The 25,172-nt window shown below is 54.6% G+C and overlaps 1 protein-coding gene across 2 annotated transcripts in view; it reads left to right on the forward strand.

Moving 5' to 3' along the window:
* The window catches only part of PAX5 (paired box 5), a 132,902-nt gene extending 108,278 nt beyond the window's left edge, over positions 1 to 24,624 (forward strand). For both annotated transcript variants that reach the window (XM_042787599.1, XM_042787600.1), the window contains 2 exons: positions 15,178 to 15,264; positions 23,829 to 24,624. In XM_042787599.1, coding sequence (XP_042643533.1) covers positions 15,178 to 15,264; positions 23,829 to 23,905 — 164 coding nt within the window. In that variant the 3' untranslated portion in view covers positions 23,906 to 24,624. The remainder of the gene's footprint in view (positions 1 to 15,177; positions 15,265 to 23,828) is intronic.
* The last annotated feature ends 548 nt before the right edge of the window (positions 24,625 to 25,172 follow it).

Raw genomic sequence — 25,172 nt, forward strand, 5'->3', positions numbered from 1 at the left:
AGACAAATCCCAGAGAAGTTTCACCACATGTGATGGAGCAAGTGTTGTGCCTTCACAAATATCTTGGGGCAATACCAGATTGCAAATCAACTGACAAATGATTCCCTTAATTAATAATGGAAGAGTTAAGTAAATGGTACACGTTTATCCGCTGCTCGTGTACATTTTTGAATGAGGGTCTGCCAGCATCTTGGAAGCCCGGAGAGACATTTTGGTGTTCACCTCTCAGGAATGTAATTACCACGCTTGCACAGAATATAGATAAAATTTATATTGTTTTCAATACGATGTTGTCAGATATTATTTCATTAAATTGATTTAGGAGTTTTGCTGGAGAGGGCAAGAAGGTGAAATGGCGGGAAGCCAGCAGCCTCTGGATCTGCTGTTCCCAAATCCACCTTCCTCTTACAGACCGGGTCCTCAACTGGGGTCAATTAGCCCCGACCCCCGGCCGCCGAGGGTCTCTGCTGCGTGACACCAGCTGAGGACGTGGGTCCCAAGCGTCCCATGCGCAGCAGGGCTGGTCCCGTCTGCTCTGCGGGCTCCCCCTGCTCCAGCCGTAATTTCTGCCTCCTCCCATCGAGGTGAGAGACGCTGTGCATATCTAAACATAAGTAAGCAAGGCGAAGTGTGTATAAACAAAAGGGTCCGTATTTAGGAGTGAGGAGGAGGAGAGAAAACATATTGTATTGCTCCACTCTTTGGAAATTTCTATGCATTTGTAATAACAAAATTACCATAATTTGCTCGTTAACGCAGCTAGATCAGTCAAGCATTGTTCCAAACATGCAGAGGCTGCTTCTCGCTCTAGGTCTGCCAGTGAGTTAAGCACGGTGGAAATTAGCATGCAAATAGCCCTAATTCGGCCGAGCTGTCAGATCCGCATTCAGCCGCTTGTTCCCTTTGAAATCCCTGACAGGAGCGGCTCAGGCAAGCCCACCTTCAAGTAGATCCAGCCAGAAGAGGTACCAAGGGGGCACCTCCTGAGTGACAGTTTGGCTACCTTCAGTCAAATCAATCAGTCGCGTCAGCCAACAGCGGCGCGCGGCGATGCCGGGGGGCTGCGGGGCCGGGGGGGGGGACACACGCACGCCACAATTTCCAGCCAGACCTCGATGCCAAAACCAGAAACCATCCCCACCCCACGCCGGGACGGTGCTGGGGGTTTGGGGCTCCGGCAGCCGAGCGATGCCGTCTGGTCAGACACTGATTTTCAGGTTAAGCCGCTGTTTGTGGAAAGAAAAATTTTTTTAAAAAGTGTGGCTGTTGGGGGTTTTTTAGTGCCAAGGCGGGGGGGGTGTGATTTCTTCTGGAGCCCTGCCTGGGGGTCCTGGCTTGGATGTGGTCGGCGTCGGAGGGATGCTGCCTGCGGGCGGTGGGGAGAGGGCTGGGGGTGCCCCACTGACAGCACAGGGCCCCGTCCCACGTCCCCGCGGGACCCTCAGGCTCCCGCCTCCACCCAGCACACTGGGGTGCCCACGGGGAGACACTGGTGGCAGCTGGGATGGGGGCTGCTCCCTCCTGATGGTTCACTCAGGGTTGCGAGTCTGAGTGCTGCCCACTTTTAAGTGATACCAACGATTATAAAAGCAACAGGGAGAATTCAAAAAGCCTTTTTGTTGTTTTTTTGTTGTTGTTGTGGTGGTGGTTTTTTTTTTTGTTTTTTTTTTGTTTGTTTTGTTTTGTCTTGTTTTGTTTTGTTTTATTTTGTTTTTTGTTTTGTTTTTTTTTAATGTCAGTAAACATTTTTCTGTCCCCTGCAAACCACTTGTTGTGAGCCCCATCGTGCCGGCAGACGCAGCAAACACAAGTCTGCATCCCAAAACACCCAGAGACAGAAGAGTTTAAAGATGAGCTGCTTGTACATGAAACGTGTTAAAAGCCTGCCCTCTGCTCATTAATTGCGCTAGCCCTGTAGGACCTGGCATTTGGCAACCTGGCATTTGCCACGGGTGAGACACGCTTGCTGCATCCTCTTCCCTCCGTGGTTCCCCTCCCGTTTTCTCTGGTTTTGTCATTATTGACAGCTGTCCATTGGTGAAAACACAGTGAGAAAAAGCTCACTGTAATTAGAAAGACCTGAGGTCTGAATTAGTTCTGATTTTAGGAAGTTGTGGCTTGGATTAGTGAAGCAGAGGACCGAAAAGCTGGTGAAGGTGCCCGGTGTCCGGAGCTGTGTGCAGGCATTGCCTCCGAGGTGGGAAAACATCCTGGGCTGACCCGGACCCGCGTGTGCCTGCAGGGCTGAGCTCAGCCCTCTTGCTCGTGGCGAGGTTCCCTGACCGTGCGAGAGCACGCAAAACGCTTTATCATCTCTGAGCGTTCCGCTTTTTGACGCCGGTGTCTCCTTGTGTTGTGTCAGCACCCAGGGTTCAAAAACAAAACAAAACAAAACAAAACAAAACAAAACAATTGTGGATTACGAACAGCGTGGTGGTTATGAACAGCAAGCTGCCGGAGCTTTGCGCTGGTGGCTCGGGCGCTGAAGTGGCTCAGCACCCCGCGTCCCCGGCCCCCCGGAATCAGCCGGGCGGTTTCCTGACGCACCCCGCTCGGGGAGCCCGTGGCAGGGCAGAGGCTCTAATTCCCATCGCATCCCGGCCCCGCCGCGCAGCTTCGCTGGGTGGTGGGTGACGGGGAGGGGGCAGTTTCTTTTCTGCCCCAGCTACCCCGTCTGCAACCCGCGTTGAGCACCCCGCGGAAGGGTGGCTTCGCCGCCGTCACCCCAGCCCTGGGCTCCTGGCTCTGGGAGGCGGCTGGGAAGGGACGGGGGTTGATACCTGCCTGGCTTCATGGTGCGAGGCAGCCCTCTCCAAATTGTCCTGCGAGGAGATGGATGTCCCCCGCTTCCAGCGTTGGTGTGGCTGGGGGGATGCTGGAGACCCAGTCCTGCACCCAGGCACCCCCAGCTCCCCGCACCCCGCCTTTTGCTGCTGCAGCATGACCCGTGCATAGGTTTTTTGCAGGGGTGGGGGTTTGCAGCCAGTCCCCAGCAGAGCGTTATTTACGAACTCAGCCTTTTTACCACTCGCTGGACTTTTGTTTTCTGAGACTGTAGGCTTGATTTTTCCGTGGTGATTGCCGGAGGGAGTTCGCTTCCACTTACGAATCTTTGAACGTAGAACATCTGCCCTGTGGTGAGCTCCCAACACTCGGAACTGATGTCTGGGGTGCAAGCTGAAATGAAATCTTTTGAGAACTAACTGTTGTCTTTTCATGAGTTTCTGGACACCTTGAGACTTTATCAAAGTAAGCAAAAATGCCGAGACAGTAAAATAGATTGCAGTGCAGTACGATGCAATGTAATATGATCAGCGCAAGAGAAACAAAATGGGGTAATGGAAAAAAAAAAAAAAACCAAAACAAAAAACAACAAATACATGAAAACTTTTAAGCAAAATCACATGCCTTGGTGAAAATGAAAGAAGGCGCTCCAAGGACCGCCCCATTTCCACTGCAGGACTTTCCTCTGAGAACACATTTTAAAGTGGAGGCTGTCAAACCGTAGGAAGCTGTGTCCCTGCTGCAAAACTGTCGTGTGTGCACCCGTGTCGGGCTGGTGTAAACCCCTGCACGGAAGGGTGAAGACTCCGAGGACACGTCCCCCATGGGCCCTTCTGACAGATTGTCTGGCTGTGCCGGGAGAAGAGGGACAGCCTGGGTGGGGAAGTGAGAGAAGCGTCCAGAAAGAAGGATGCATTTGCTTATTTCTAGCAGCAAGTATGGCACTGGGGCACTTTGATTGCAAATAAGTCATCTGTCACCCATGACTGCAGTCGATTTGGGATCAGGCTCTTCACTGGCTGCAGAGTAAGCTGGGAAATTCAAATGTAACCCCCTTAATCCCTCCGTAAAAGGACTAAAAGCAGCACGCTGGTTCCGACTCGGTGTCCGTTTAGCAGCAGATGCACAAAATCCCGTCAGTCCCGGGTAGCAGCCGCAAAGGTTGCTTTGCCATGCAGAGGCTTCGCCACTGAATAAACAACTTCCAAGCATGCACGGATGTTTTAGTCGTGTGGAGAGGCGTCTGTGGACCCTACAGTGGGATAAGCAGCACCCAGGTTGGGGAAGGGCTGCTTGCTGTGTGGGTGAGAGGTGCTGGGCACGGGGTGACGGTGCTGCCCCATCTTCTCTTCCTCCTACCAGCCTCCTTCAGCCCAAGGGAGCTGCCTCAGCCTGGGCTGTCTAGTCTTCAATCTGAAGTCAGGAAATGTAATGCCAGCCCTGGGTGAGGAGCCTGGACCAGTGGAAGTGTGCCCCGGGCTGTTGGGATGCGTGGGGAGCTCTGGGTCCCCCCCCTGGGGATGTGCCACCGTGTCCTCGAGCATCATCCCGCTGCGCGTGGAAGGAGACGCCCCGTGCATCATCCCTTCCTCTCTTCCTCGGCCCAATTTTTGGCTGATTCAGCTGGATCGGGCCGGGCTCAGCAGCTGCAGACATTACATGGAAATGGCTTTGGCTACAAAACGTTTGCCAGCAGAGCGTCCGTCCTGCTGGAGGACCGAGCTGCCGCGCTCCCGGAGATTGACCTGAGACCCGCTGACATGTTTTTTCTCTGCATTAAAAGGATGACTGTAACGTGGATGTGGTGTAAAACCAAAGCAGTGCCGTGAAAATCAAGTGAGAAATTATCTGTCTTCTGTCACTCAGGCATTCATTTGCATTGTGTTTGGTGTCAGAAAGAAAAACTGACATCTCTGCTGGGGCTGTGTCTCTGTATTTCAGAGCTTGCACAAGCTCCCTGTGATGACAGAAAGAACCAGAGGGGGAAAGCAGACCCCGCTGACATGCTAAACCCCAGTCCAGGGGTGGCTGAAGCCTGGACTCCAGCTGAAAACCTGGTCTTGCAGGCAGAAGGGCCAAGACCTGGGGTTTGGAGTGCCTCAGCCGGGAGCAGAGGGTTTACACGAGGAGATGTCGAAGGTGCTGCCACTTCGGCAGGACCCGGCCGTCACCTGGAGAAGCCGGAGCCGCTGGCCCAGTCCCAGTTGAGCCCCTGGCACGGTCTGACACGGCCACCGAGGATGGGGACGCTGGCGGGGTGCCCCAGGAGGTGCCGGTGTGGGAGGATGCTCCCTCGGCCGTGCAGACGCTTTCCGGGCCCCGTTCACACCTGTGTTTGCAGATAATTGAAGACTGCTTCCATGTCAGCAGCAAAGTACCTTTATCAAGCTACCAAAATGCTTAATTTCCAGACTTCACAATTTCCACGCTGTAGCTGTGTTATTATGGCTCATAACATTATATCTACTTCTGCTACTAGCTAAATTACTTGTGTAATTCCTGGAAGTAACTACACATTACATTATCATTATGCAGGCTGAAATTATAAAAAAGGCTAAAGTCGGGATGGAGCATGGAGCGGAATATTTTCATCCGAACCAAGCACAGCATTTCCATTACACAGTTTGGAGAATTTCTTCCCACAGGATGCTTCTTGGCACTTTTTTTTACAGCAATCTGGGGGTGAAGCCGTGTTGCAAAGCTTGATATTTTCTGCGAGGTGGAAGTTTTGCTTTTCATCCTGCCCGGGCTACCCGGTCGGTCATTCTGGAGCGGAGAAGATGAAGCGGTGCCGGTGCTGAGCCTCGGGGCTCCCCAAGCTCCTCGCGGTGGGGTCCGACCCACTGCCGGCAGCTGGGAGTGAGGGCAGAGGACTGCGGGGAGCTGGGGGGGAGCCGCGGGAGGGAAGGGGCAAATTCCTCACGGTCATTAATTGCCATGCCATCTTCTGCGCAGATGAGTTGGGCAGTTGTCCTCCTGGTACAGGGAGATAAATCTCCCCTAATGCAGTTCCAATATGGTTGCTCTGTGGCACCACCTACCTTTGTTGTATTAAAGTTAAATACCTTTGTGTACAAAAGTTTAAAGTGCATAGCTAAAACCCATGTGCTTGCAGTAATTGCAGATGTAAATCTTTTTGTCATCCTGCGAAGACTAGGTGAGGTATTTCATAAATATGTCAGAAGCAGCATTAAAATTTTATGGCAGGCAGCACGGGTCGAGAATAGTACAGTGACTTCACAGCAAGGTACGTCCACCTTAACCCACAACTCATTAGTCATTGATGGGATTTCTGTGCCTGGTAGCTTCTTGGAAATGAGGTAGTGTTACAAAAATCTGCATGTTACTGTTTTCCTAAAATATGACAACCTACTCAGAACCATTAAAAATAAAATTGTACATCCTGGAGCGGGTGCTAGTTAATATAGAGATAAAATAAGGGGGCAATACTGTCCAATCTGTATGATCGTAAAATTATATACAACCTTCATTAGAAGTTAATTGGCAGTCTTGATGGGACTGGGAACTTCGGAGAGACGTTGCCTGAATGTGACCAAGTGCCTTCCAGCCGCAACCGCAATAAACTTCTACTTGGCTGATGTGCAGGAAAAATTAGCCAGTGTCCGGGCTAATTTCATTTTGCAATCAGAGGTGTGAAAGTTTGGGGGGGGTGGTTGTACCCGGACTGCTCATTGAAGGGTTAATCAGTGACTACCAGATGTTACAGACACGGGTGGGATGTGCTTTTGGTGAGGGTGTGCTGGTGGCAGGGGTCATAGGTGATAATAACCCATCTATTGATCCGCCGGGTTCTTGCAACGGATTTATTTACCCGTGGATTTACAGGCTTTTTTTTTTTTTCCCTACACGTGTGAAGCCCTTGCGCGTCCGCGTTGGCCGATCTGCCCGTGTGTGTCCGTCCGTCCGTCCGTGCGCGCGGGGGGCTGTATTCCTGCACGTGCACCCCTGGGCACTCCCCGGGGGGAGGCTGCTGCCGACGGTGCGGTCCCAGCACCCCAGGAAAATGTTCCCCGAGGCTGCCGGCAGCGGCAGCTCCCCGGTACCCTCGCCGTGGGACCCCCTCCTGCTCACGGAGCGGACCCCCTGCCCCTGACCAAACCTGGGGTTTGCCCCCAGCATCGCTGCGGGACGCGCGGGCGGGTTGCTGTGGTGCTCTCCGTGGGCGTTTGTGGGTGTAGGGAGCATCTGGGGTTTCCAGGTTGTTCCTCCCGCTTTTAGGAGAGAAGGAAGCTTTAACAAGCAAAAAGTGTTTCCCTCTTTGCTCAGGTTTGTTGGAGGAGGGTGTTGCAGGTGCTCAGCCGCGGAAGCAGAGTGCTGCTTACGCTGCTGGCCGTGGTAATTAACAGTTACCACCACGTTTCCTGGCTGTTCTTTTCAACGAGCAGTACAGACGCTGTCTAATTAATTGGATGGCATTAATAGCACTACCTGGGATCCTGTGAGTGCCTGTGTACTCGTGGTCGGCTGGACTGTTGCAGTACATCACAGCTCCAGGGGCTCCGTCTTGGCTAGAGCTGGATGAAATTTTTGACATAGTTTTATCATATTGTGCTTAAACAACACAGGTAGAGGGCTTAGTGCTCTAAGAACTTGCTGGTTTTATTGGTTGTTTTGTTTTTGGTTTGTTGTTTTGTTTTTTTTTTTTTTTTTATTTAAAATCACAAAGTGAAGATTTTGTTCCGTATAAGGAAAGTTTTACTTGAAAATAGTTTGTGAGGGCTGTCTTTTTCTGATATCACTTTCAAAACCATCGTTGGAAAAAAAAAAAAAGGTGGGGGGGTGGAAACACTAATTGTGCAGAAAGCATTTCCCCTTTTCCATTTATTAGTGCTTTATTCACTTCTTTCCTGTGGGAATAGATAAATTGCTGGTTACAACGCCAGGTAGGCAACGGTCCGCAGATCGGAAGCAGCTTCCCATTTTGACGCAGAGGATCCGGGGCGTTTTTGAAAAGCAGCTTCCCCTTTTTTTAAAACTGTTCATCGAACGTTTTTTTTCCCAAAACCGACGTTTTTCGGTCCGCTTGGGAAAACATGTCTTTTTCAGTAAAGCTCCTTCCAGCCACCAGCCGCGCCGGCCCCGGCGCTGCGCGGGCTCGGGGGCAGCGCGATGCTGCAGCGCGGGGTCAGGGCATCTTCTCCCGCCCCGGGGTGGGCAGCGGCCGTGTGCCGGGAGGGTGCCGGGCTCCGGGCTGGACCGAATCCCCCGGGGGGGTCCTGCCAGCCCCCCGGGGCTCAGCCACCATCCCGGAACGGCAGCTGGAAGCAGGCGGTGAGCCCCAGCTGCGGGCACGCCGCAGGGAAGCAGCGGGAGCGTGGTGCCTGGTGGGTGCCCGCTGCCCTCGTCCCGCCGGCACGGGCAGGGTGGGAACGGCAGCCAGCAACACCCGAAATGCCCGTGTGTCCCCCCCGCCCCTCCCAGAGGGACCTCGCTGCTGCAGCAGCAGGGACCACTCTCATGTGTTGGACACAGAACTCGCCCTCCTGGCACTGCTGCCGATAATCCAACTTCGACAAATTTTCCCGCTCTTCAAAGACCGGCCTGTGAATCCTGCTTGCTTGTCCTGGGATTTTTAGCTGGTTATCACCCTGGGTGTCTTCACTGAGGTCAACTGGGATAGAACACAGAGGGCTTTTGCTACTCGTGGTGTATTTTCCTGCTCGGCTTCTTCCCAGGGGGAACACTGTTCCTGAAATGCACGTTTTGTTTCAGTGGGGCTGCACTTTGGTATTTTTTCCCTTTTCCTGCGCTTACATTTTTCATAGCGCGTGGACTGCTCAGTCTAGGACAGGCAGGTTAACGGCCAAGTGTGCTTGGTCCGCGGAGCAGAGTTCTCAGTGTCCTTCCTGCCGTGGGACTGCTGAGGACAAAGAAAAGGCAAGGGACCAGGAGAGGACCTGGCGGTCCATCCACGGCGTGCCCTGGGTTTTTAGTCCCCCAGGTTAAATGCAGCTGGTATTTACAGATTAGAGCCGTATAAATCACCAATCCTGTCATTTGCTCAGGAATGTGAAAACTGGAAGAAAGTCCTAGGTTGAGTCAAAAGAAAGAAATGACAATACAGATTATTTGGGGCTTTACTTCAAAGATACGATTTGTTTTCCAGTTGAGATTTTTGGATTTCTTTTTTTTTTTTTTTTTTTTCAGCCTTGCTGAACTTAATTTGAAAACTCAACATCTCTCTGATTTTAGAAGAGAAAGAAAAGATTTGCTTGGAAAACATCTGGTAAAAAAAAAAAAAAAAATAATAATCCAGGGCTCTTTTTAACTGAAGGATTTTGTCAAAACTGTCACAAAATTGCAGAAGTATGTTAGTGGTGTGAAACCACTTTTCTGTGTGTGTGTGAAAGCAAGTTTTAACTGGAAGGTGTTTCCCAGCTCCCCCATGCATGAGGAAAGCTTCTAAGGGGGTGAGTTTTGTGAGTCACAGAGGCTGCAGCTTTGCAGGCTGGGCTGCAGACCTGTGTCCCCCTCGCCCTGAGCCGCTGCGATGGCTTGGTGCGGAGAGGTAAATCCGCTTTTTACCGAGGGGAAAACACGCCGTTGTGCTCCGCAGAGAAGCCAGACCCTTCCCCTTCTTTTCTAAGGTCTCTCACGGTTGTTTCTGGCTCTGACCTCACGGGGCATGCTGCCCGGGGCTGCGAAGGGTGAGCAGCGACTTCTCCCGCCGCCCTTCGGCTTCTGCCGGGCGATGCTGGGCCCTGCTGCACGTCTGACTTTGCCTGGTGGGTTTCCAGGCTGAGCTGGTGTTTCACAGGCGGCTTGGGTGCGTTCCTGTGGCTCCGTGCAGCATTTAGCCCTGCTCCCCATGCAGTCAAGCATATCTTAGCTACCAGGGTAATGATTGTTATTGGAATTCGCTGAAGGAATTTATGATCCATGTGATTACTTCCACAAAAGAAAACGGTAGAAAACAAATAGAAGTCATGAGAATGTTAATTTTAAAAAGTTACGGTGAGGTCCTCTGCCACGAGGGAAAGGCAGATTCACCTGCAGCCCCTGCCGGGAGGTCAGGCTGGAGGGGGAGAGGGGTTCATCCGCAGGAGCCCAATTTAGGGACAAGTGCAGCAGATTGTTCTTAAACTTACGCAGGACCCAGGCGAGGAATGGGCAAGATGTTGCTGTCCCTGTCCAGACTCTGATTTTTCTCCCACAACCTTCCCTTCTTGTCCCTTACGCAGTTGCGTTTGTGGCACGCTGTTTGTCCTGGTTTGGTTTAGTTTTCCACCAAATGGAAGGGCTGAATAAGTCGCCGTCCTAAACCCGGAGCTTGGACAGCAAAAAGACTCAGCTAATGGGGTCTGGTGGGGAAAACCAATGTCTGGGACGAGTCTGGAGGGAGGGACGGCACAGCCGCAGGGTTCTGGTCGTTGTCCTCGTTGGGAGAGCTGTCGCGTGGCGGTCGCGGGGAGGAAGGCACGTTGTGTCGCCTGTGGCCGTCATATGGACACAACCGTTCACCCCCGTGGCCCTGGCGGCTCCTCCCCATCCCAAATGCAAGTGCAGAAACCTGCTGTCTGAGAAATCGCAGCAAAAAGTGTCCAGGCACGTGTCTGCCTTCACGTAGCTGGAGCGGCTGAGCTGTGCGGAACCTGGCGCTACCGATTCACGGTGTCTTCTGAGACGCTGGGGACCAGAGCAGTGCGTTGAACTTGGAGCTGCTTTGCTGAGGATTTGTTCAAATTCGGCATTTCAGCCCAGAGGTGCCAGCAGCTGGGTGGCAAGCATGCTCCGTGCGGACGAGGCTGCTGGTTGCTGCTGGTGTTCGGTGCCACACGAGCCTCAGGCAGCACCTTGCTTACTGCTGTGCTGCCCAGCGGGACCGCGGCCGGGCGCCCTGCACAGCGAGCAGTGGTAGTGGTGGGGACAGTGCTCAGGCTTTCTCCACCCTGGAGCATTTCCCCACCTTGGCCGGACACGGCTTATGTCAAAGCTGACCCTGCTTTGAGCATCTGCCCCATCCTTCTTCCCTTCTCCAGCACCCTCCTGCCCCAAGTCCAGCACCCGCACACAGAGGTGCCTGCGTCCTCCCCTCTCCCCTCCGGCGACAGTTCTCCAAAGCCGTGGCAGTTGGAAAGACACCGTGAAATCTCTTCCTTCGTCTCTTGGTTCTTGAGATTTTTTAAGCTCACTCTTTTCAGTTCCTCTGCACATCACAGAGGAAACTCGCAGGAAAACCTTAAAAACCAAACAGACTTGGTAGGCATGAGTTGATAATCCCCCGAGAGGATGCTGTGGAACGGATAACGCCGTTTTGCCTGGCAGCAGAGGGTCCACCCACCACCCCCCCTTGGGGCTCCCCCCAGCTCGGGGAGGAGTGGATCTCCTGGGGCTTGTAGCAGCAGCGTTACTGGGGATTCTTCTTCCCTCCCACCCCATACCCCTGCCCCCGGGGGTGACAGAAGGGTCTGACCCTCTTTGGGCTACAGCCGCATAAAGCACCGTGGCGATGTCGGCTAAGCTCTGCCAGAACCCCTTGTTTCGGAGTCTTGGTGTCTCAGTGATGGAAGAATTATTAAGGGCCCCCCTCTTTGCCATTTTAGGTGAAGGAGGGATGGGTCCGGCTGCTGCCCCTTCCCCGCGGCACGGGCAGACACCGTGCACGTGCGTGCAACACGCCACACGTGTGCGCGTCCCTGGCCCACACCCCCCCCCCCCCGCCCCGGGTAACTGATTTGTTGTGTTTTTGAATGGGGCGAGGGCTGGCCGCTGAGCAGGGCTGTCAGGAAGTGTAGCTGACGGACCCTGGAATATCTGGTGGAAATCACGAGGCGTTCATGCAGCGTTCATTCATCTAGCTTAGTTTCACTTTATGGCTGTACCATTTGTCTGCCCAAGTGCTGCGATGGTAGTAGCAGGGCTTGAGACTTTCTCCCCCACTTCGCCTTTTCCCCTCCCTTCTCTTGTATTTCTTTTCTCTCATTTTCCTTCCTGCCCCGCTTCTCTCTTTTTTTTTTTTTTTTTTTTTTTTTCCCTGCAAGGCTGATGGATATGCAGAGTATGTTAAGAAGCAAGCAATACTGTCACCGAGCTGATGGTGCTCAGTGACTCCTCGAGCTCCTGGCTGGTCTGTACTGCAGGAGCTTGACACCCTGACCACTGAGGCATAAAAAACAGAGAATTGGAAGCCTCAGCCTGACAGGCACCGGAGCATCCCCCAGAGAGGGTCCACGATGTGTGTCTGTGTGTGAGTGTGGGGAGGAGGGCAGTGGGGATGGTGGGGGGAGGAGAGCGAGGCAGGAGAGGATGAAACAATGAAATGTCAGCCCGTTCCCACCCGCAGCCCTGCCGCAGCGCTGATGAGCATTTGAGGAAGCGCCGCAGCCCGCTCGGCAGCGTGCACAGCGTGGGCGCGGGACGGGACGGGCCCCTGCAGCCTCGGGAGGATGGGAGAGGGGAGCAGCGGGCGTGAGAGCTGTGGGACAGCTCAAAAACGTCCCATCCTCGGGTGGGTTCGCCTGCCCTGCTTGGGCAGCTCTGGCAGGCGGGCGGCAGCTCGCCCGGAGCTTCGTTCCAAGTGTTACTGGTGCGTGTGGGAGCTGGGCAGGGTCCTCCGCACACCCCGTGCCAACAGGTCTGTCCGGCCGTCCTGTCCCTCTGTCTGTGCACCCCGCAGCCCCAGGGGAGGACGCGGCGGCGGGACTTGCTCCCCTCGGCTTTCCCGTGGTCGTGCTTGGTGCAGCTGGAACAGGGCGAAGCCCCCGCATTTCTCACCGCCCTGTGCCAAGGAAGGAGTGACAGCGCTGCGGAGGGTGGCGTGCGAGCCTTTCCCTGTAGCAGAGGCTCCCAAGGGATAAAGGGGTTTTTTTGCACAGCACGTGCTGGAAGGGGGACCTGGCTGTGAGCCTTCGGGGGCTGGGAATTACCGTCTCTCTCACCCATAAAGTTACCAGCCAGTTTGTGGTTGCGGTGGGCTGACCCTGGCTGGATGCCGGGTGCCCCCCAAAGCCGCTCTGTCGCTCCCCTCCTCAGCTGGACAGGGGAGAGAGAACATAACGAAAGGCTCGTGGGTCGAGATCAGGGCAGTTTAATAAAGCAAAAGCAAGGGTCATGCGCAAAAGCAGAGGAAAACAGATTTTATTCTCTAATTCCCACCAGCCGGCTGGTTCCTGGGAATCAGGGCTTCAGCAGAGGTGGTGGTTCCTCTGGAAGATAAATGTAAATAAAGAATGCCCCCCATTTCTCCTCCCTTCCCCCAGGTTTTATTGCTGAGCGGACATCGTACGGTCTGGAATATCCCTTTGGCCAGCTTGGTTCGGCTCCCCTGGCTGTGCCTTCTCCCAAAATCTGCACAGCACCCTCTCCCCCCCACCGACACCCCCCTGCGCCTGCCCAGCCTGCTGGTGTTATGGTGGGTGGGTGGGGGGATGTTGGAGAGAGCCTTGGCTCTGCACCAGCGCTGCTCAGCCAAAAAACACTGCTGCCTTATCAGCACCGTCCTGGCTGCCAGCACACAGCGCTCCCAGGGCCGCCGTCGGGGAAATTAACTCCCTCTCAGCCAGGCCCGGCGCAGCCGCCCGTGTGCTTGGCAGGCTCGGGCACACACCATCAGGGCAGAGCTGTGTCCGAGACTTGCTGGAAGCCGAGGGGCTTCGGGAGCGGGGGGGGCGAGCAGGGAGGGCTCTGCCTGAGCATCAGCCTCAGGTGAGGAGGCAGAAGGAGGGACCAGAGCGGAGCTGCTGTGTCCTGCGCAGGCGAGCTTGCTCCCCGGCTGGCGGAGGGCAATGGGGACACCTTGGCCAGACGCCCTGGTACCTCGGGTGGCTCCTGGCATCTCCTCTGGCTTTGCCGCCTCCGCCGTGCCTCGCCCTGTCAGAGCGAGCGCCGTGACGGAGGTGACCTTCGGGTACTGACGCCACCCGTAAGGGCAAGGAGCGGGGAGGAAGTGTAGACACGACGTACTTCGCTGGGAAGAAAGGTTTGGAAGGAGCTCCGTTTTCCATGGCTCGCGGCGAACTGATGCCATTCCTTAGAGGCGATAATGAAGGCCTGCCCTGAGCTTGCAAAGTTAATGCAGCAAGGCGTGATGAGTGCTGGCTGCTGCTGGCTTCAGACCTGGTCTCGTTGCCCTGACAAAGAGCAGCCCCGGGGCTGGTGGGCGCAGTCCTATGGGTCGGGGGAGGCTGTGGGGAACAGGGGGAGGAGGGGGTGCGAGCAGAGCCCCCCTGGAGCGGACCAGAGGTGGGCAGCTCTTGCTGCCGTCACGTTTACCCGTGCCCTTTGCTGCAGGCAGAGAGGCAGCTCATTCTTACTGAAGCAGCATCACGTGGAGACCAAGCTACCCTGGGCCTGACCCTATATTTTGACGCCAACCCGTGTTACTTCTGAGTTTGGCAGAAAATACGAGCTGGAGTCGTGGCGTTGGGGGTCTGCGGCTCGGCTGGGGAGAGGCAGCCCCTGCGTACGGGTCGGGGGCTGCACCAGTGTCGAGGACCAGAACGGGTGAAATTCACAGCGAGCATTTTCTGCTGCAGCCTCGCAGCCGTCTCCCCTTGCCGTAGGAAACCTGCTCTTCCTCCTGCCGTGCGATGTTGTGCGTGCACATGTCTGTGTATGGGAGAGGGAGAAGGAGAGGAGGAGGGTGGGAAACTGTCATTCGTGGAAGATTTCCTCCTAAACCAGCAGCGGTGTTGGTGTTGGTGTGGTGGTGGATCCGCGTGCCCTGCGCAGGGTCAGAGCCCCATGGTGCAAGGCTCTGTCCTGAAGAGCTTGCAGCCGAAGTGTGAAGCAGGAGGTGACATGTGAAGAGAACAAACAGATGGGGAGAGCGGGAGCTGGTGAGGAGATAAATAGCAGTAACTCTTTGAGCCATTTCTGGGCTCGTGTCAGGAGGGTTTCAAAGCCATCTGAAACCGGTGCAAGCACCCCTCTCCTTGGGTTGCAGTGATGGACGGACATCTGGGACCAAGACCATGTTCTCCTGGAAGGATACCCAGTAACTAGAAGATTAGCTGATTCATCACCTCGTGCTAGCAGAGAGCCTGGCTGAGCAGCCCTGTCCTTCTGTTGTGTTTCTTGCCACGAGTGCTGTAGGGCCGTAGAGGCGAAAGCCAGTCCCGTTGCTCTGTCCCCGACTCTTCTCCATCCCTCCTCGCTGTCTTGCTCCTGCAGCACGGGCTGCCTGAGAAAATCCCACCAGCGCAGCGGGCCTGGGCTGCAGCCCAAAAAGGATGCGTAAAACATGGCTGCGCCCATTTGTTTAATAACTTGCCCACCCGTGTTGCCCTTCCTCAGAGAGGGTGGCCAGCGGCGCTTTTACCAAGGCCGTCACCAGAGCACAGCACACACTGAACGGCTCCTCTTCCCTGCAACGGTAACTGCGGCCTCAAATCAAATCATTTGGTTTTGTCCTTCTTTCTCTCTTTAACTTAGGGAGCGAGTTTTCTGGGAGCCCATACAGCCACCCACAATATTCGACGTACAACGACTCCTGGAGGTTTCCCAACCCTGGACTCCTCGGTAAGTTGCCGTCCCCACCCTGGGGGCTCGGTGCAACCCGGCAGCGATCGTCCACCCTTGGGGCGGGCAGGATGGTGTCCCGGTGCGGTCCTGAGTCCCTGCGCTCGGCCCCCCTGCAGGACTGCCCAGATGCTCTTGGTTCCCTTCGCCAGCAAGAAGTCCCCTGCCAAAACCTCTTTTCTTCCCGTTTCTGCCCCATAAAATCCTTCCAGAGACACAGGGTGTTTCCGGAAGGCAGGATCCCTGTTTTTTTGAGGAATCCCGTTCAGACAAAAACCTGGGGTGCCGAGCTGCCGAACGCGAGCCCCCACCGCTCCCCAGGCTGCCGCCACTTGCTCGTTCGAGCGCTTTGCATGTCTCCCCGACCCCCGTTGTGCCTGCCCCCCCCGTCGCGTGCTTGCCCGACCCATCCCGGCGCTGCGAGGGACCCCGTGCCCGCGCAGCCTCGCGGACGCTGGCACGGTCCCTACAAGCGGTGGGGGGCAGGAGCCCCACGGCTCATGCAGGATCGTGGCCCTCGTGTGAAGGATAAACACAATCCATTTTACACCACTGTCAAAAGCTGGCCCATTTTGACCTTATATACATGTAGCATGCAGTAATTAGAATTTTTCCCTGCATAATTTGCATGGATGAGGTAAGTAAAATACCAATTAATTGTCATCTCTCAACACAGGAGTAGCATGCCTTAGAGATTTCCAGATTTATGGATGACAGGGCTGTTATATGTGACCTCCAGCAGCGAAATAATTTTGAATTTTTGTCATACTTTTTTCATCCAGTTTCTTTGTTTTAAGTAATTGAGTCCCCATGTAATTGAGCCACCCAGGCTGTATTCATCATGGTTCTTGTCCTTAAACAAATCCTTGGGGAGCAATAGACAGCCTCTGCCTCTCGTGCCATGGTGCTGGTATAATGCTGCTATTTGCCGTGCCACATTTAAGGGTTTGTTAGCGCTTCCATCATAAATCAGCGGACAGATCTCCAGCTAATATGGATGGGCATAGCTGCACAAAGCCAGGGGAGTCCCTGCGCTTACACCCGCAGTTTCCATGGCCACAGCCGGCAGCGCCTGCGGGATTTTGGCTTGGCCACGCGGGGAAGATGCTCCGGCCGGGGGGAAGAGCGCACGCCGCGCGTTCTTCGTTTCTGATTCTGCAACTCCTCTGGAAGCAAAGCTCTGCTGCCCGGGCAGGCCTGGGAAGCCAGGGCCCGGGTGGCTTTTCCAGCTCTGCTTGCAAGTCTGTAAAGCGACTGGCATGACGTTACAAACAAACGAAAGCCCGGCCCCAACCCTGCCCTTGCCTGTGGAGAGAGGGATTTTGGTGAGGCTCCTGGGCTGCGGGTCGTGCTGCTGCCTGTGGGTGCACGCCCCCGCGGGGGAGGACGCGTGCACTGGTGCCACACTGGACCCGCGGTGGAGCTGGGCTGGGGCCCCCCCGAAGCTCCGCGCTACCCCGGCGGGGCAGGCAGTGGCCAGGCGGCCCCAGCAGTGGCCCGGTGGCCCCGGTGGCAGCAGGCTGTGCCCACGACCTGCTCGGCTCTTCGCTGGAGGTGCCGGGGGCCCGTGGCGGCTCTGAGCATGCCGGCCAGGGCGCAGGGCACGTCCCCGTGGTGCCCCGATGCCGGGGGAGATGGGCAGGTCTGGGTCAGGAAAGACTTTAAACCAGAGCCTGCTCAGGAGCCAGCCACTTGCTGCCAAAACAGCTTTTACCGGTGCCCACCCCCCTTCTGTCCCGTTCTTTTTCTTGTTCCCTTGTCGGATGATGCATTTTGGGAGGAAAATTCCATCGCGCCTTGCAGCCGCGCGGGCGGCATGCTGCCTGAGCCCAGCTGAAGGGACGGAGTGCTGCCGGCAGCAAGGCTTGTGCCTCAGCCCTGCGAGGATTCCTGCAGCAGTGTTTACTCAGCGGCATGCTGTGAACATGTGTTTAAACGAGGCAAGGGCAAAAAGATTTGGATGCTACCGTTTTCCTCCAGAAACTGCAGCTGCGTTGAAATTGAAATGTTCTACAGTATAATGACAACGATGCTGGCATTTTTTGCTGGCGGGAGTTGTTAAAATGTATAATCTTGACTTCTTCGTTTTTGTCATCTACTAAACACTTCGTTTTGATATTTTCAAAATCTTCTGTTTCAGTAAACACAGACACTGCGCAAGTAAGGTTGTATTGCTTTGAGTGTGCAGTGACACACTGATTGGGACTTACGACTTACTTGCAGTTTTGATGCATCGAAAAGAAAAAGAAATGGGAAATTTTGTTCCGCAGCAAGTCCTAAGGATGAATTTTCCATTCCAGCTTAGCCTGGTCACAAAACTGGGAGTGCTGGAGTTTCCTGGAGGGGGAATCCCTGGTAATTTTGAAGTACCTGCCCCGCTCTGTTCCTGTCGCTGCTGCGGGAATCGCGGAGCCGTTCGAGCGCTGGCGCAGCCTGTACCTGCCCGTGCTGCTCGAACACCCCGCGGGCACCGTGTCAGAGCTGGGCAGCGAGGTCCCGGTGAGCCGAGCCGTGGGATCCCCTTTCACTTCGTGCACATCTGCCCAAAAATCGCCAAAAACATAAGGGCAGTCGGCTTGGCAAGGCACGTAGCAGAAGCCAGTGTCAGGGCAATGGGAATCTGTGGCAGAGCCTTAAAATCCTGCTGAAAGTCCCCCTGCACACCCAGCAGGCTCCGTGTGACGAGCCTGAGCACCCGCAGTGGAGAGGAGGTTAATTTAAACTATATCCAAGATGCTTCCACTCTTCTCAGGAGTATACGTGAGTGCATTTAGTAATTCTCTCCTGAGAGCAAGCTCTGGCAGTATCAGCCTCAAAGCAGAAACCTTGACAAAATTAATCAGGACTGGTACATGGACTGACACAGTTTGTTTTACTAAGTCCTGCTCCCTTCACCAAGATGAAAGTGTAATACTGTAAGCACTTAACAGCACCTAAGTTCAATTAATTCCCTGCGCTGGCAAGGAGGAATTGCACCGCAGCAATCACACCAGGCTGAGACTGGTGAAAGAGGAGCTAAAAGGAGAAATGTTGTGATTTGCAGGTGGCAGGAAGGAAGGATGCTTGGATTCAGAAGTGTCTTTTTGGGAGAACAAAGGGAACAGGAACAGAGAGAGATGAGAGGGGTGAAAAGGCTTTGGTGGTTGGTCCCCAGCCTTTGTCCCGTGAGTGTGGAGCGGCAGTGAGGTGTGAGCTGGTGTCTCTGCGGGAAGGCAGGACCGTGCTCGTGGCATGCAGGGGATGGGGAACGGCCGCCTGGGCCCCGCAGAGCACCGGCCACCCCCGTCTCCCCGGTGCCCTTGCTCCCGTGCTCCCCACTCCTCTGCACCGGGCAGCCCCCCTCTGTCTGCCACAGCTGCTGCGGGAACCGATGCAAAGGAGTGACCCCTTCCTCTCCAGGGCACCCCGGAACGCCGTGCCCCATAGCTCCTGTGGAAGCGGAGGTAGCTGAGCTGCTCCAGAGTGGTCAGCAGCACCAGGGGCAGAAGAGGAAGAGGAAGAAGAGGAAGAGGAAGAAGAAAAAGGGGAAGGAGAAGGAGAAGAAGGAGAAGGAGAAGGAGAAGGAGAAGGAGAAGGAGAAGGAGAAGGAGAAGGAGAAGGAGAAGGAGAAGGAGAAGGAGAAGGAGAAGGAGAAGGAGAAGGAGAAGGAGAAGGAGAAGGAGAAGGAGAAGGAGAAGGAGAAGGAGAAGGAGAAGGAGAAGGAGATGAAGAAGAAGGAGAAGAAGGAGAAGAAGAAGGAGATGAAGAAGAAGGAGAAGAAGGAGAAGAAGAAGAAAAAGAAGAAAAAGAAGAAGAGGAAGGAGATGAAGATGAAGAAGAAAAGATGAAGAAGAGGAAGAAGAAGAAGAAGGAGAAGAAGAAGGAGAGGAAGAGGAAGAAGAGGAAAAAGAGGAAGAGGAAGGAGAGGAAGAGGAAGAGGAAGAAGATGAAGAGAAAGAAGAAGAAGAAAAAGAAGTAGTCATCAGTTACCTGCTGCAGCTCTGCAGCATCGTCCTGCTGTCCTGTCCCATCGTCAGCCCCACTGGCACCCACACCCAACTCTGCGGGGGCCCAGGTGCTGCGGGGGTGCCTCAGTCCCTCCCTGGCCTGAGGACAGACCCCACGTTTCCAGAGGAATGCACTGGGAAGAGGACACAGACCCTGGCCACTCACGTGGCCTCTGGCTCGGTGGCCATGGCAGGTCTCCCTGTTTCAAAGCCGGAAGAGAAGGTGGAGAAAGGGGCATGCTTTTTTCCCTTTTCTTTTCTTTTTTTTTTTTTTTTTTCTTTCCCCTCTGCGCTGCAAATGACCTGCAAGCGGTGCGGCGCCGGGATGCATGTGGAAGCAGGAGCGCAGGGGAAGCAAGCATGCAGGCGCTGAGGGCGGATGACGGCAGCACGGTCTAATGAAGAAAAACGATTCAATTTCATGCTGGCTTGTTGCAGTAACTTCTTTACCATTTTTGCTCGTTGCATTCGGCTCGCTGCTGCTCGCGGCGGACTTTCGTTTGACACGGTGTCCCCGCTCCCACCCCAGACGTGGTCCCAGCCAGCTGGCTGGGGGGGATTTGCCGGCACCACTGCGGCTGTCGGTGCTGGCATGGGATCATGCGAGGGCAGGGCTTGGAGCTGGTCAATTAGGATTAGATTCAGTTCTTCTGTGAGTTCCTGTGAAAAGATTAGAGAACAAGTAGGCGCCAGAAATGACTGTGTCAAGAAATAAATTGATGGCAGCATGAATTAGAAAGGAAAGATGACAGAAGGACAGACAAGTCTGTTCTGGATGGGGGCATGGTGACAGGGAGGAAGAGTGAATGCTTTGTGATGTGATGTTTTCATTCTTCACTTTAAATACAAGCTTTTTTGATTTCACTGCTGAAAGGCAAACTGGAAAAAATCAAACTTGAGAGAAGTGTAAGGCCTTTGGAAAGCGTGAGAGAAATATTGGGCTTTGGTAGCTGCACTGACTCCGAACAGCAGCAGCAGAAGACGAAGGGGGAAAGAGACCCCAAGAAGACCCCTTTTACCCTAAAACTTCAGGAGGGGCTGCATCTGGCTCTGGTGGGACCCACGCATTGCTCCGTGGGTCAGGGTGAAATTGTTTGGTGCTGCTGGATCCCTTCCCTGGATTTTCCACCCCTCTGCCCGAGCTGACCTGAGCTGCCACAGCCGGTGCCGGTGCTGGCAGGGTCTGCGGTCCTCACTGATGCTCATGCCTGGCAGCTGGGCACCACCAGCCCCTGCTCCCCAGTGACGCCCTGGCTCTGCGGTGAGAGAGGACATCAGTTCCACCCAGCTTTTCACGGCCCTGGAGGTGTTTCACCCCGAGGTGCTGCCTGCCCTGCGGTGGGAGATGGTCCCCAAGGACTCCCAAGCAGCGGGAGTGGCTGTGAGGGGTCATGGCCTGTCAAACCAGGCACCCCCGAGAGCGCAGCCCCCCAGTTCACTGGCTACAGAGAACATCCCCAAAATCCCAGCTAGACAGGGCATGCACATTTCAAAGTCTGGTGAGATGTTTGGTTTGCCTTTGCTCATTCAAGACTGCCTCATTTGGCCAAGGAAGGCTTCCATGTTTTTAATTGCTTGAGTTTGGCTGGGATGCACGATATACAGCAGTTTATTTTAGGCTACTCATGAGAACGGTGTTCGCAGTCCTTGTGAAGCTTTCCAGAGTTCTCCTCCACAAAATATGGCTCCTGAGGCTGGGGCTCGTTAAATCTGATGTTGGTTGTCTGGAAGAGGAGCGTCCCAGGATAGTGGCTGTGGTGCCCTCAGCAGATAACACAAGGCTGTCGGCTCTGTGCTATGCAGTTGCAAATGGGATGATGACCCTTTGAAGGGATCTGCTTTGCCTCCATTGATTGTGGCTTAAAATACTTACCTTTTAGTTAATAAACCTAGCTGAGATGGGCTCCTGCCTACAAGCTCTGCAGACGTCCTTGCAGGTGCTTAGCTTGCTCAGTGATTGCACAAACGGTCTTGATTTACTCTTGTGAATGGTAAGACTACCCTTCTAGCAACTGTGACCGCAGTCCTGAAGCTTGGTTTATTTTCTTTAAACGCAGCCCTTTGTGGTGGGCTTGCATGCTATTTAAGTTGGGGTGTCCGGGGTGCTGAGGACAACAAGACCCCCGCGCCGTAGAAGCTCCCGTGCTGCCGCAGCACTGACTGGTGCGGATGCCGCGTCCCCGTAGCCAAACCCCATCGTTTCTGACCCATTGGGGTTGCAGCAGCAGAGTGCCACATGCTTTGGCAGGACTCTGGTCGTGAGGAAGAGGTTTCTACTTTCTGCGCCGAGGAGCGTGTCGCAGGCACCGCGCAACAGCAGGTGCTGGACGAGCTCTGTTTTTTGGATGCGTTGGTTTGTGCTCCCTTGGAAGTGAGCAGCTGGAGGCTGCCGATGGAGCCTGAACTGATTCCTGACATGGTGCTCGGGATGCAGGCAGCCTCGAAGAAACAGGTGGGCTTGCCCGTGGATGGATCCTGGTGGATCCACAGCAGGGTGCTAGGGCAGAAGAGCCCACCCTTCCGGGAGGTGTTTCAGTTGGTGGGGCTGTCTCCTCAGGGTGTCCTCTCGGGCAGCACGGCTTGTATCACCAGCCCTGGAGAGCACTTCAGGCCTCTCACCAAGGACTGTTTGGGATGAAGGGGAAGAAAACCCTCTGTGTTACGATTATACCACCATCTTGAGCCAACCGTTAACAGTAAATGTCCATGGGCTTCCTCTCAGGGGCTGGTGGTGGGATTCTCGCTCTGTGCTCAGAGCCAGCAGCCCTCGAGTAATCACTCAAATTGTTCTGAATTGTTCTGAAAAGCAAAGCCTTCAGCTGAAGGCTGTGTAAGAGGAGGGGAGGCCAGGAGGTTCTCCAGCCTTCCAGGCGGACGCTCTTTGGCTCAGTAGAGAGCTGTCAGCCATTGTCACCCGGCTGGGTTCTCCTTCCCGCTCCAGAGGGTGTGTCGGGACCATGGTGGTGGAACAGCCGGGGCACGGCCACGTTCAGCCTGTGCCCAGGTGCCGGGCAGCCCTCGGACCTGCTGGATCAGGGTTTGCTAGAATCTGGTTGGGAAGCAAATGGCCAGAAACGCACCTTGGGCCTCACTGCCACTGACGCTCTGCTGAGGGCTCCACAGGCCCCACTGAGGTCTGGTGGCACCACCTTCTCCTGGAGGGGCCAGCTCCTCTGCCTCGCTGGAGCTGCAGAAGTCAGCTCCTCTGCAACAAGCCACATCCCTGGCTGTGAAGACCCTCGACCGCGTCTGCTGGGCTGCTGTCCCAGGTGGGGCGAAGGCAGGGAGTTCAGGATGCCTGGTGCCTCTTGGATGGGGTCTCCTGTGAAACCAGACCCTCCAGCCCAGCTCGCTCCAGAGCCGGTCCTCATGTTGGCTCTTTGTTGCTCGCCCAAAACTGCCTGGGGGGGGTCTCAGATGCCCGTGTCCGAGTGCGAGTCCTTCCAAGGGGCTTCCTCCGCACTCTGGCGTGCCTTACATCTCATGCATGTGAAACCGGTGGTGACTTGGAGACCAAACTGGTAGTGCCTTGAATATTTTTTTGCCTGACTCTTGACTTATGCTGAATCAGAACTGGTCTCATTGCTGGTGCACTTGGAAAGTTTTTAATAGCCGGTGCTGTCTGGGCAGATTGATATCTCTCTGGGTTCATCTGAAGTCAAAGACTCCTCCTCATTCCAGCAAATGGTCCAGGTTCCAGGTGATCCTGGAATCTAGTGTTGCTTAGACCCGCAAGGCAGAAAATCACCACCAATATTTTTCAGGCCTTTTCTGGGTAGAGGAGTGCTTCAACATTGATCAGTCTGTGAAGCTTTAAGCCTGGCCCAAGTAGTTCATTCAGACGTGTAACGCATGTATTCAGTGAAAAAATGGAGCATAAATTCGATCAGTTTGAGGGTTAAGTGTTCATTTCAAAAACTGTGATGTGGAGCATCAGACCCTTCATTGGACGAGGCATTATTCACTGGAGGCAGTTGTAAACTACTTTCTGAGTTGCAGTTCATTACTGAGTAAAAGAGAATGTCACTGATGCTTTTTAAAGCCAGTTTCTCTGCTCAGCGAATGTGTTGGGTGCCGAAGGACCCTCCCTGTCCAAGCAGAGGCTGGTGCAGCGGGGTCTGGTAGCACAAGCTCGGTGTTTCTGGAGCTCCACAGTCACTGCCAGAGCTAAGCAAAATCCAGGGGGATTGCTATTCCCTGATAGAAGCAGTTTGAGAAAAACAGGGAATCCCTGTGGGGTCCGGTGAAGCGTGTTGAATGCTTTGGGGTTCGACCTGCTCCTCCTCGCAAAAAGAGGGGGGGGGGGAGAACAGGCCAGAGAAGTCGGCGCGTGGTGATGTGTTGGGGCTGAAAGGCGTTGGCCTTCTGTTCTGAAAAGCGGCTCGTTTTTCCGGTGAAGTGGGTGAAGCCGGTGTTTCGAGTGGAGGCAGGGAACGGGGTGCCCGGCGGCCGGCAGGCGTGCAAGGGGCGGAATGCGGGTGCGGGTCTCGTTCTAGCTCCCCGGGGCGGAGGGCTCTCCGCCGCCGGCTGTCCCCCCTTCCACCTTCCTCTTCCTCACGGCCGTCTCTTCCCTTGCAGGGTCCCCGTACTACTACAGTGCCGCGGCCCGCGGGGCTGCCCCGCCGGCGGCCGCCGCTGCCTACGACCGGCACTGACGGCGTGCACCGCCCCGGACCACCGCCGAGGCGACGACGGCCCACCCGGCAGCAGCGCGCTCGCCGGGATTTCGCTCTCTTCAAACGCGGGGTGAACACTGATTGTTGTTGTGTGCCGGTCGGTCGCGTGGGCTGGGTCTCGGATTGAACGAAGGAACCGGAGGAAGCGGTCCTCCTGGCGCTCTGTGTGATCGAAAACGCGCAGTGGCTTCATGTCTTTTGCAGCCGGCTGGCTACTGCTTTAATCGCCTGCGGGTGCCACGGCTGTATCTGGGGATAAGGAAGAGGCGTGAGCAGCCCCCCTTGGGGCAGCTTCCTCTTGCTGCACACTGAAACAGGCTGTGAGACTCAAGGCAATTTTTTTTTTATTTTATTTTATTTTATTTTTTTGGTGGCAAAGAAAATATCAGTCTGCTCAATTTTACACAAGCACCACTGTAAATACTTGCTTGTTTGTACTACTATAAGAGTGGCTTAAGCATAAGCAGCAACATTGTACAAATATGAACTCAAAACGCATCTGAAAATGTGTTTTGAGACTGGTGCACTGATTCAAAGAATTCAGTAAGCTTTAAGCAACTTTGAACCAGGTTAACACTCATTGTGGCTATATTCCAGGCTGCTGTTATTTCTGTACAGAGCATCCTATCTGACAGTCGTGTGTGATAACGCTATATGCTGGTATCAAACACATGGGCAACTGAAAGACATGGGCAGTTCGGTGACATTTTACTGCTTAATACTCATTTATGTTAATTCGTCACCATAATGAGCACTGAAACAAGTTCTCCGGTTTCAAGTTAGGCAGCATCCAAGAAGGAATTCCTAAACAATAGTTGACACCTTATTGTACATCCCAATAGGTAATGTGCTAAAACCCGATTCTGAACACCCTGAGAGGAAGGGCGAGAAATCCCGCGGTAATGATTTTTGTTAAAGGGACGTCCTGTGCAGGGCGTACCGAGCACGGGGCGGCCACGCGCGCTTTCCGAAGCAAACCGGAGGGGAAGGCGCTCCTTTTTGGGGGGGTCCGTGCGTTTCAGCAGAGGCACCTCAAATTCAAGCTGCTGCAGTCCAGAAGTGCGCCCTGGGGGGAAATTTTGCCCCCTTAATTCCACGTTTCTTCCCTTTTCCCTCCTTCTCGGAGAGGGAGCACTAACAGTGACATGCCCTTCCGTGTGACACTTCCTGGGGCCAGTGAGGAGAGGAGAGTGGCTGCAAACATCCCGCCGAGGAGCTGCACCAGTCACCGCCACTTCATGGATCC

The sequence above is a fragment of the Tyto alba genome, unplaced genomic scaffold, assembly GCF_018691265.1.
Source record: "Tyto alba isolate M040663 unplaced genomic scaffold, T.alba_DEE_v4.0 Super-Scaffold_13, whole genome shotgun sequence".
In the NCBI taxonomy this organism is placed as follows: domain Eukaryota; kingdom Metazoa; phylum Chordata; class Aves; order Strigiformes; family Tytonidae; genus Tyto; species Tyto alba.